This window comes from Corythoichthys intestinalis, chromosome 8 (genome assembly GCF_030265065.1).
Source record: "Corythoichthys intestinalis isolate RoL2023-P3 chromosome 8, ASM3026506v1, whole genome shotgun sequence".
Lineage (NCBI taxonomy): Eukaryota > Metazoa > Chordata > Actinopteri > Syngnathiformes > Syngnathidae > Corythoichthys > Corythoichthys intestinalis.
In genome coordinates this window covers 44,163,152-44,175,247 of record NC_080402.1, presented here as the reverse complement: position 1 = coordinate 44,175,247, position 12,096 = coordinate 44,163,152, and the positions used below count along the sequence as shown (strand labels likewise).

At 40.1% G+C, this 12,096-nt stretch overlaps 1 protein-coding gene across 1 annotated transcript; it reads left to right on the top strand.

Moving 5' to 3' along the window:
- The first annotated feature begins 471 nt into the window (after positions 1-471).
- plk1 (polo-like kinase 1 (Drosophila)) lies at positions 472-9,760 on the top strand. Its single transcript, XM_057844592.1, has 11 exons — positions 472-1,120; positions 1,805-1,973; positions 2,076-2,220; positions 5,336-5,429; positions 5,725-5,950; positions 6,469-6,511; positions 7,442-7,539; positions 7,615-7,692; positions 7,875-8,029; positions 9,167-9,349; positions 9,426-9,760. Exons 1-11 carry the CDS (start codon positions 749-751, stop codon positions 9,615-9,617), a joined length of 1,755 nt encoding a protein of 584 aa, XP_057700575.1. The 5' UTR covers positions 472-748; the 3' UTR covers positions 9,618-9,760.
- Positions 9,761-12,096: the final 2,336 nt, after the last annotated feature.

The following is a 12,096-nucleotide window of genomic DNA, read 5'->3' as shown; positions in this document are numbered from 1 at the left end:
AAGTCATACAAGTACTGAAATTGTTTTGTGATCGAGAATATTCTAAAAACTACTTTTTTACTGTGTAAAAAAGTCAATTTTAGATTACAGTTGTACATATGTTACTGCAGCGTTTGCCCAATTCGGCCACCGTACTAAATTACATCGCTCTCACGTGTTACCATAAACGCGATAAGGCAATAAAAATGAGGATTACAATTTTTTTTAATGGGTAGTGTTTGTTTTACCTTATTTACTATTTATTTAATAATATAATACGGCCCCATCCCCTTTTGCCATAAATTAGGGGGATAAAACCCGTTTGGTTTCATATTATCCACCACGTCCGTGAACTACATTTCACATGAACATCTCAAAATCACCCAATCAAATCCCACTGATGTTCTGGCGAGATCGTCCATTGGCTCCGCTTGACTTCACTTCCCAAGATGCACCTCGGAAATGCTGGAGAATTCAAATCCGGCTAGCCAATCAGAATTCGTCTCTGGCCATCAACAGCTTTTTAAATTGCATTCGGCCTCTGTTCCAAGCTTGAACGGCTGAGGAGACTGAGAGACAAGTTGACCATTTCTACCTTGAATGCGCACTTTTAAAACTTTGACCACGCATTTTCTATCGTAGTATTTTATGCTTGCTCCAATATTTGTTGCATTGTGGTGAGTTTTACGCCTTTTTCGGCCTGTTTTACCGTGGACTTTGACGTTTTCCGGATACTTAGTTGAGCTCGAAGCAAATTTCCGAGACGAAAATGAGTGCGGCAACTGCCAAGCAGCAGCCGGTGGCGAAAAACAACCCGCCGGCAGCCTCGGGACCTTCTCCGCTAAAAGAGATCCCCGAAGTGCTGGTGGACACGCGGGCCAAGCGGCGCTACAACCGCGGCCGTTTCCTGGGCAAAGGTGGCTTCGCCAAATGCTACGAGATCACGGACCTGGAGACCCAGCAGGTGTTCGCTGGCAAAATCGTGCCCAAGTCCCTCATCATCAAGCCACACCAGCGCGAGAAGATGACCTCGGAGATCGCCATCCACAAGGCCTTGGACCACATCAATATCGTTGGCTTCCGGGGCTTCTTCGAAGACGACGACTTTGTCTTCGTGGTGCTGGAGCTCTGCAAGAGAAGGGTGAGTAGTTGTAACCTGAGGGTACCGTAAAGTCCAAGGTAAAGTGGTGCTTCATGATACAAGTGTGCCAACATATGGATTCGGAGGCTGGAAGTGATCATTCTCACTCCATGAGTTGGACGTTGATCACCGTCTATGGCAGCCAATAAATTTATATCGCAGGCCACAGTAACATTATGTACTATCAAACTCTTGCCCTGAATTTGTCGTGTAATGTAAAAGTGTATTCAATTCTTATCGGGCAAGCGACTATTTTTGTTCATTTAAAAAGAAAACCAAAAAAAAAAACATTGACCCATTAAAACCTGCTGGCGTTCACATTCGTAGGCATCACATTTTGGGACATGTAGTCCACAATATTAATATTTGGTATTCAAGTTATTCATCATCATGAATAATTACAAATTTAAACTAATGTTAATACAAAATAAAAACATTCAAATGAATAACAATAGAAATACTCTTGTTCAGCCTCCAATGACACTAAAGTCGATTATTATTTATAGTATTTAACTCATTGGTATAGATGACGATGGATGTCCAATTTTTTGACTGGCAAGTCTGATACTGATCATCTGCTGGCCATCCCAGTCAAAATGGATTGGATGTCTCCCGCCGTCAATGGTGGCCAATGAATGCCCTAGCAATTTTGCATTATTTTTTAAAAACTTTTTCTTTTGCCAGTCTCTGCTGGAGCTGCATAAGCGTCGTAAGGCGGTGACCGAGCCTGAGGCGCGCTACTACATGATGCAGCTGCTCAAGGGTGTCCAATACTTGCACAACAACCGCATCATCCACAGAGACCTCAAACTGGGCAACATCTTCCTCAATGACGACATGGATGTCAAGATTGGTGAGGCCTGCAAAACGGACACCCAACGAGTTTGACTAAATTCTTGCTTCAATTTTGCACGTAATTGGAGAAAACAAAAAATGCGCATCTATTCCTCGTCAGGCGACTTCGGCCTAGCCACGAAGATCGAGTATGATGGCGAGAGGAAGAAGACTTTGTGCGGAACGCCAAACTACATTGCGCCAGAAGTTCTGTGCAAGAAAGGACACAGCTACGAGGTGGATGTGTGGTCGCTAGGATGCATACTGTAAGTCCACACACATATTCATTATAGCAAAAATTAAGAGTCAGGGCTGGGCGATATGGAGTCATATCCCGTTATATTTAGGTTAAATATCGACATGCATTTAAATCCCAATATTTTACCAAATGAGACCAAATGTTCAGCCCAAGTCAAAACTAAATAAGACGTGTTACAATTAATTTAATTAAAACCCGCTGAAAAGTGGCAAAACTAAAAATTTAAACATATATATATGACACGGTTTTATTCACGTAGTTCATGAAATAAAAGTTTCATAAATACTGTATTACAACAGGAGTGCCTTTCTTGAAATTGAAGCTCTGTAAGGTGCACATTTGCAACTATGTGTGTGTGTGTGTATGTGTATATATATATATATATATATATATATATATACACAATATAAATATACGATGAAGTCTGATTCAGTAACACATTTAAAAATATGTCAATATTATTTTTATATCACTATAAGGATCAGGGGTACAAATCATAAATATTGGTTATTTTTCTACTGAATTTCTCAGTTAAAGGTCACGACTGCCACCTCAAGCCTAAAGCTTAATTGCAGCCTGTGTTAAGCTGGTGCATGGCGCGCACACTTGTACGAGTGTGAATATAAAGCAACGAGCCTTTGGCCCATCAGATTAACATTAAAAAAAAGTAAAAATGGCAAGCGTGACCTTTTTTAAGGACAACGTCGCAGTAAAAAAGAATAATGGCAAAAATGTGGAAATTTTGATTGCAAATTGATGACTGAAAATTGAAAATTTTTATTGTTTTTGCTTCTAAGTAGATGCTAAATCAAGTTTTTAAAAAAGTTAATAAAAATACAAAATTAGAAATATACATATATATTTTTTTTTTTGTGATGAAAATAATTATAATTTTGCGTATGATGGAAATTCACGACAGCAGACATCCCTGGTTTAAAGGGGGAAAAAGCATATATTGCTTATTTTAGTAATCGGTTGGTCTATCAACTAGTTAGTTCGACTAATCGAGTCATTCGATTAGGAGCATTTAATGCATTGCAGAATACATTTTGGGACATGTAAAACAAAGGTTTGCCAAGATTGCACTTTCAAAAGAGCATAAAATGCGAATACTAAATAAAATTCCCGAGTGTTTCTTCAAACTATGCAGAATTGCACATTTAAAAAATAAATTAAAATACCTGAGCTTAACCTCAAACGGTATAACAAAAGAGGATCTAAGTACAATAAAGGAACAATTGGCTAACTGGCATAGCAGAAGTCCGCTAGCTTAAATTCTATTAATTAAATGCTAATGTTCCCCCCCCCCCCCCCCCCCCCCTTCAAGAGTTTTTTTTAACAATGCTCTTAACAAATTGTTCAAATACATATTCCCACAAAACAACTGCTAAATATACCTGTGAACTGAATTAAAAATGCATTAAAAAATTGAGAAGCCACAATTAATCGGCAACTATTTTGATAGCCAATTAACTCAGAGATGTCCAAAGTCCGGCCCGGGGGCCAAATGCGGCCCATGGTCAAACTTCATCCGGCCCCCAGCCTCTGTCATAAAATCAATAACGTCTGGCCCGCACACAGACTCAATAAATTGGTCAGCAGTACTGCTACAAGCATATGAAGTAGCTTACCTAAAAACTAGCTTAACACTAAATGCTGCTCCTCATTTACCCACTAAAAGGCAGCAGCACTCTAAGCAACTTTACCACATGTGACCCTTTAGTCCCAATTTTGTAAAATGACGACAATCAACAACAACAAAAGTTGACTGCAACGGCCGGCGCTTCAAGGATAGGTGGAAATTGGACTATTTCTTCACTGAAATACGCAAGAACTGTGTCTGCTTCATTTGCAAAGAGACAGTCGCTGTTTTTAAAGATTTCAATATGAGGCGATATTACCAAACAAGACACGCTGACATGTACTACAAGATTATAGGGAAGATACATAGCGAGAAATTGAAGCAACTTGAAGCTAGTTTCATTTCTCAACAGCAGTATTTCGCAAGAGCCCGAGAGTCGAAAGAGAGCCCCACAAAGGCTAGTTGCGAAATTGTTGAAATTATTAATTAAAAACGAAAAATAAAGCAAATGTGACACACAGAATGGCTTGCTAAAATTTGCTTAAATAAATTGTTTTACGTAAAGGACGTCAGCCAAGGTCGGCCCCCCACATTTTTACCACACCAAATCTGGCCCCCTTAGCAAAAAGTTTGGACACCCCTGAATTAACTGTTTAGGACTTTCTTCACCTTAAACTTGTCTAAATTCTTGAAATTATTACATATATATAACTTCTCAGTGGTAAATATTTTTATTGAATCAAAGTAGGACATGAACAATAATCTGCTTTGCTTTTGGAAACCACAAGTCACATTTTTGCCAGTTTTTGGACATCTTGCTGTCTAAACAAGCTTCTTAATTAGGCTGCAACAACTAATCGATTAATAAATCAGTTCCCAACAAATTTGATTATTGATGCAGTTGTAGACTTAGACTGTAGACAGTTAAGTCAGGAAGCTGTAGTAAAATATTATTTTTTGAAGGAAATAGTCATCCATTTTGACTTCATTTTGACTCACAACATGCCTAAAACAACTTCGAGGTAAATTGTGAAGGGAATTGAAAAAAAAAAAATCTTATAAATCGATTAATGTGACGATTAATTGATTATGAAAATAATCGTTAGTTGCAGCCCCAATAAAACATATTGGCTAAAAAAAACTTAAGTTGGTCTTAACAGGGAGCAGCTGGATTCAGCCATGATAAATGAGTTATGTCATATTCACTGTTGCCACTGGTGGGCGGTGTATCCACCCAAATCAATAAAACTAAATTTAAACATTTTCAAAACAAACCATTACAGCACCATTCTAATTAAACGAAACCTCAAAGCACCCAAATTTTATTTGAAACTTTTTTCTAATCAAATTACTCAATCGATTAATCGTTGCAGCACTAAAACAAACCAAAAAAATCAATAGGGATTCTTGAATCTGGAATGTGACTATTTTGCATCAAGGGGTAATGGTAAATTGACAGCAGTTTCTACATATTCTGAATTTATAACTTGGTTCAAAATCTGCAAATAGTGTATTCAAAACTACAAATGCTTTGTTCTAGGTACACACTGCTTGTAGGCAAGCCGCCATTTGAAACAACATGCCTTAAGGAGACATACAACCGTATCAAGAAGAACAACTACACCATCCCTTTGGTAAGCCCACTTTGTTGACAGCTGTCCGTTGCGCCTCATCCGCATCACACTTTGGCAAGTTAGCCTTCAATTGCGGGCATAGTTCTACGCTTGTCTGAATGTGCTTTGTATTTGGCTGGCAACGAATAGTTGGTCTAAATGTGCCCTGAGCCCCTGATATCAACTAGTGAACTGTTTGTTTGTCCATTTTTAAAAGTAGTTATTTGGAATTGACTTGCGACCAATGCAGAATGTCATCTATTCTTAGTACATAGGATGAGCTTCAAGATGCTTTTTTTCCCCCCTTCCCAATCAGCATGTACACCCGGCGGCGACGTCTCTGATCAAGCGCATGCTGCACGCCGACCCCGAGAAGCGGCCGACAATTGGCGAGATGCTGACGGACGAGTTCTTCACGTCTGGCTACACCCCAGCACGCCTGCCCACCACCTGCCTGACCGTGCCTCCCCGCTTCTCCATTGCGCCGTCCACCCTCGCCGAGATGAGCCAGCGCCGGCCTCTCGCGGCCCTTGGCAACAAGGGTGGGTGCTCCGCTCTGCTGAAGCCATCTCATGTCTAAGTGCCGGTGTTCTGTCAGTGATAGTGTTGCACTCATACGGCATTAAAACAGCGTCATCGGTAATAGTAAGAAATAACTGCTAATTCTGCGCAATATGTACTCTCAAGATCTAAATTCCAACCGCCCATTGCCCTACCCAAGATGGCTTCCAGCTACGTTCGCCACCATTTAAAAAAAAAAAGCACAAGTCGCCCTCCGATGATAGATGACCCCTTTAAATGGATTGGACATCTAGCTCTGTCAATGTCAGCCAATGACTTCAGTAGTGTCTAAGCCATGGGAGCAATGACTTTACATTTACAGTAATTTAGCGTTTAAAGAAAAAAAATTGTTGTTGTTCCAAAAACGTATCGGTATCGGCAGATACCACAGCCAGGAATCCGTATCAGGAGCCAAAAAATTGTATCAGTGTAACACTATTCGTTGATGGCTTTTTTTTTTTTTTTTTTTTTTTTTTTTTTTTTTTTTTTTTTTTTGCAGGGGGACTGGAGAATGTTGACACCAAGGAAGAACAGATGCCAAAGTAAGATGCTTGAATGCGCTCATAATTGTCCATAAATCAGGGGTGTCCAAACTTTTTGCTAAGGGGGCCAGATTTGGTGTGGTAAAAATGTGGGGGGCCGACCTTGGCTGACGTCCTTTACGTAAAACAATTTATTTAAGCAAATTTTAGCAAGCCATTCTGTGTGTCACATTTGCTTTATTTTTCGTTTTTAATTAATAATTTCAACAATTTCGCAACTAGCCTTTGTGGGGCTCTCTTTCGACTCTCGGGCTCTTGCGAAATACTGCTGCTGAGAAATGAAACTAGCTTCAAGTTGCTTCAATTTCTCGCTGTGTATCTTCCCTATAATCTTGTCGTACATGTCAGCGTGTCTTGTTTGGTAATATCGCCTCATATTGAAATCTTTAAAAACAGCGACTGTCTCTTTGCAAATGAAGCAGACACAGTTCTTGCGTATTTTAGTGAAGAAATAGTCCAATTTCCACCTATCCTTGAAGCGCTGGCCGTTGCAGTCAACTTTTTTTGTTGTTGATTGTCGTCATTTTACAAAATTGGGAGTAAAGGGTCACATGTGGTAAAGTTGCTTAGAGTGCTGCTGCCTTTTAGTGGGTAAATGAGGAGCAGCATTTAGTGTTAAGCTAGTTTTTAGGTAAGCTACTTCATATGCTTGTAGCAGTACTGCTGACCAATTTATTGAGTCTGTGTGCGGGCCAGACGTTATTGATTTTATGACAGAGGCTGGGGGCCGGATGAAGTTTGACCATGGGCCGCATTTGGCCCCCGGGCCGGACTTTGGACATGTCTGCCATAAATTGATGGATAAAAAAAATGTTTCTTAAAGATGTTAGCATACTGAAGTTAAAAGTGAAATCAAACTGTTTGAGCTGTGAGTCTTTGTTGCATGACTAGTGGTCGGTCTAAGTGAGTGACACACGGTCGTCGTTTCAGGGAGGCGGAACCGGTCGAGAACAACCTGAAAGACTTGCTGCAACAGCTCAACAGCATCATCGCCGCCAAACCGTCGGCAAGACCACTTATTCGCCAAGGTGAGGCTCGTTACGAGTGCGCTTGCTTCACCCGGAAATGCGCCTAACATCACTTTTGTGTTTACTTGGCTGCAGAGGAGGCCGAGGACCCTGCCTGCATTCCTATCTTCTGGATCAGCAAATGGGTCGACTACTCGGACAAATATGGATTAGGTAGGAATCGTGAAGACAGACTTCCATTTTAACAATATTTATGTTAAGTAAAATGTATAGTTTACATTAAACAAAAAAGGACTTGTCGAAAAATAGTACTAAAATGTTATCTAATGTGTCATTTTCTAAATATTCAGCTGATGTCCTACTAAACAAATAACTGGCATGTGGTTGCTTTGCAGGTTACCAGCTGTGCGACAACAGCGTAGGCGTTTTGTTCAATGACTATACCCGTCTGATTATGTACGCTGACGGCGACAGTCTGCAATACATCAACAAGAAGGACGAGGAATCCTATATGAGTGCCACCACATTCCCACCCGCGCTCAACAAGAAGGTCAGAACCCACAGTCTTATTTATTACAAATTTCTTCATGTTCTTGTTAGGGATGTCCTGACCCGATCACATGATCAGAAATCGGGACGATTGCACCATTTTTCACAGGATCGGAATGAGTGCTCCAACGATTAATTGATTAATTCGAGTAATTTGATTAGAAAAAAGCTCCGAATCAAATTTGTTTGTTTCAAAGTGTCCTCTAGTGGCAACAGTGAATATGACATAACTCGTCTAACAGCTGCTCCCTGTCAAGGCCAACATAAGGTTGTAAATTTTAATGTATTTATGCATTCATTATTTAGTTGAGAGGTGTATTTAGCAGTTTTTTGTGGGAATATGTGTTTGAACGATTTGTTAAGAGCTTTTTTTAAAATAATAATAACGTTAGCATTTTCTAGCATTTAAGCAACTAGACTATGCAAGTTAGGCAAATGTTCTTTTATTGTACTTAGATGTACTTTTATTTTTAAATGCATTTTTCCTCTTGTGAAATGAATGTGCAATTCTGCATCGTTTGAAGAAACACACAACTATTTTATTTTGTAGTGGATCCCTTTAAGAAAAAAGTAAGACACACCAGTGCAACCAATGCACACAGTAAGTGTGGACTGTGCAGCCATGGCAATATTATCGCAATGTTAATTTTTTCCAGTATCGTTCAGGTCTTATTAATATATATATGTAAATGTGTGTGTGTGTGTGTGTGTGTGTGTGTGTGTGTATATATATATATTTTTTTTAAACATTTTAAGAGCTAAAAAGTAACAAAACAATCCAGAAATACAATTGCATTGCCTAAAGAAACCAGAATATATACAGTACGTTTCATACACCGCAACACTCCCTGTATTTAAAAAAAAAAAAAAAAAAAAAAAAAAAAAAAAAATGTAAAAAATACAGTACTGTAACATGTTAGGATTTTTTGTTCAAATGTTTTAAAAAAAAAATTTTTTTTTTTAATTATTTTTTTTTTCCCTCGTTATCTGATTTGGACTATCGGCAGATTCTCAAAATCTGGTGACTCGGACTATTGTAAAATATGTAATCTGGACATCCCTAGTTCTTGTTGTTTATCTTGTTTTAGCTTTTGTTGTTTTCCTCCTTTTGTTGTTCACATTCTGGATCTCCTCACAGATCACCCTGCTTAAATACTTCCGCAACTATATGAGCGAGCACCTGCTGAAGGCGGGCGCCAACATGGCACGCCGCGAAGGCGACGAACTGGCGCGGCTGCCATATCTGTCCCTCTGGTTCCGCACTAAAAGCGCCATTGTACTGCACCTCAGCAATGGCACCGTGCAGATCAACTTCTTCCAGGTCAGACCACACACTTTCTGTTAGGGGAGGCAAAGTTCTCATGAACACCTTTTTTTCCCCTTCTGAATTGTTTCAGGATCACACCAAGCTGATCCTGTGCCCACTGATGTCAGCCGTGACATACATCGACGAGCGGCGAGACTTCCGCACGTACAAGCTGTCCCTGCTGGAGGAGTTTGGCTGCTCCACGGAGCTCTTCAGCCGCATGCGTTACGCTAAACTCATGGTGGAGAGGCTGGTGGAAAACACCAAGGTCGCCATGCACTAACCACACTTCACATTCAGATGTTCCTTTTCTCTTAAAATGTTCATTGACTCTTTAAACCTTAATGTTCTTGTTCTAAAGGTTTGATACTCTTTAAATGTTTGCCTTTTTTGGGGGTAGCGGAGAATTTTTTTTTTCTCATGTTCAAGTTGAAATAAAAGTTTTGTGAAAATTTTGGATACTCTTCATGTATTCAGGGCACCCAAATTGCTGAAAACAAAAGATTGACAATTTTGACTTCTTAATGCCCTTCAGCTTTCTTTGCCTAGAGTTTCCACAAAAATAGTACTGTTACTTCAAAATAATATCACTCAAGTAAAAGTAGTCAATGTCACCCAAAAAATGTACTCAAGTACAAGTATGTAGTAGTACAGTATTGGTGAAAATAACACTCTAGTACAGGGGTGGGCAAACTATTCCACAAAGGGCCGCAGTGGGTGCGGGTTTTGTTCATACCCATCATGAGGACAGCCTTTCACCAATCCGGTTTCTTACGAGTGCAATCAGTAGATTTCAGTCAGGTGCTTCTTGTTTCCACTGATACCTCATTGGCTAAACTGTCTGTGCTGAATAAGTTTGAACAAAGACCAGGACCCACTGTGGCCCTCGAGGACCGGTTTGCCCACCCCTGCTCTAGTAGGTAATGACTAACAGTTCCTAACCTTAAAAAGTTCCTAGTTTGAATAGTTAATACTGTAATTTTCGGACTATATGCCGCTACTCTTTTCCCTCTATTTGAATCCTGTGGCTTAGTCCAGTGCGGCTTATTTGTTGATTAATTTGGGTTAATAGGTAACTTTATTTGACAGCAGCATCATAAGACTGCCATAGGACTGTCATAATTATGACATGACATTATCATGGGCATTAATGAATGTTTATGACAGATGTCATTAAGTGTCATCTGGCACAATGTCACTAACTCTATTTATGTCCGGCTCAGATCTTTTACATCCATTCAAAAGGGAGATAATTTCCCATATAGCACTAAATAACATCTGTCTCATGGCACCACTGTCATTAAAAGTGTTACCAAATACTAAAACTAAGCAATTAATCAAACAACTGGAACAAGAACTGAAGAAATAATTGGCACAGAACATGAATTTTGAATGTTATTTACATCTGTAGCGCTGCAATGCATGCTGGGAGGAATGTTGGACGACAGCAGGTGGCAGCAGAGGTTAACTGTCTCCCCAAGGGAGCAGTGATGGTCAAATGAAGCTTGCCTGGCACGGCCAGACTGTTTTCCCTGTATTTTTCAAACACTGAGAGAAAAGTCTGGGAACCAGCCCATTAATGGCCTCTCGAGCAGGTACAAAATCAATCGACAAATCACATTCGTTTATTTGCGTGACGTGTTCTTCACGAGCAACGTCACTCTTGCGCGTCGGAAGTCGTCTCCACAACAACACAAGGTGAACAGGAGAGCCGAGAATATGTTCCAATCCACGGTAATATCAGTTTTAAATTACCAAAAACACATCGACACGAGTCATTGACAACAGTCTGTCTCGCGCTAGCCATGTTGAATAAACTCCGCTCTCCTCGTATGTTTACTTCCGCGCGCAGGTCCCTCGTCCTGCCCTCGTCGTTTTACTAACGTCACGTCTGCCCGTCGCTGATTGGTCCACTCTGCTGTCTGTTTGCTGTGGCTTGCTCCGCCCTGGAAATTGTATCCGCTGAATGGTGGCCAGACTCAATAGCTGGAACAGCGGTGAGTCTGGTGTACCAGGCAAAAATGAAGCTTCTTGAAGCTTTGAACCAACTGGCTGCAAAGCTTCAAGAAGCTTCATTTTGTTGGTTCAAAGCTTCATGGTGGTTCATTTGGTCTTATGACAGTCCTCTGATGCTGCTGTTTAATAAAGTGTTACCTGTTAATTTCTTTTGGTTTAAATATACCATAATACAGTGAGGACAGCTGGGGCTTATAGTCCAGTGCAGCTTATCTATGAACAAATGCTGTTTTCGTGTCAAATTTGGTGGGTGGCGGCTTATAGTCAGGTATGCCTTATAGTGCAAAAATTATGGTAGTTCCTATAATGACATTGAAAGGAACATATCTCTGGTTTTCTGTGGTCAATTGGTGCTGAATAAAAACTGGGAGAGAGGTTAAAATCTGCGCTTTCGGGTCGTGTTGAGGGCAGTGCTCTGTTTTTTTCAGGTGCTTTAAAGATGTCACGTGATTGAACAGGCTGGCGTGATCGTCGAACAGCAAGCTTGAGTCTGATTGGTATAATGGACTCGTGATTATTGTTGTAACATCTCATTGGTGAAACTGGTAGAGCTACTGTTGGCATCGCTGGCAAAAAAAAGTAAAATCTAATACGTAGAATAAAGAAGAAGAATTTAATGACTAATGTAGCCCAAAGAAGCGTAGTAAGAGTAGTGCTTTTTCTTCACACATCTGCTCAAATAAAAGTAAAAATTATGGCTTAGTAAAATTACTCTTAGAAGTACATTTTTTTCAAAAAGTTGGGGA

Excerpts from the sequence above, each read along its gene's own strand:
- plk1 (XM_057844592.1), top strand. The coding sequence starts at position 749 with ATGAGTGCGGCAACTGCCAAGCAGCAGCCGGTGGCGAAAAACAACCCG. Across the intron at positions 5,430-5,724 it reads ACAACTACACCATCCCTTTG|CATGTACACCCGGCGGCGAC; the intron begins GTAAGCCCACTT and ends CTTCCCAATCAG. Across the intron at positions 6,512-7,441 it reads AAGGAAGAACAGATGCCAAA|GGAGGCGGAACCGGTCGAGA; the intron begins GTAAGATGCTTG and ends TCGTCGTTTCAG.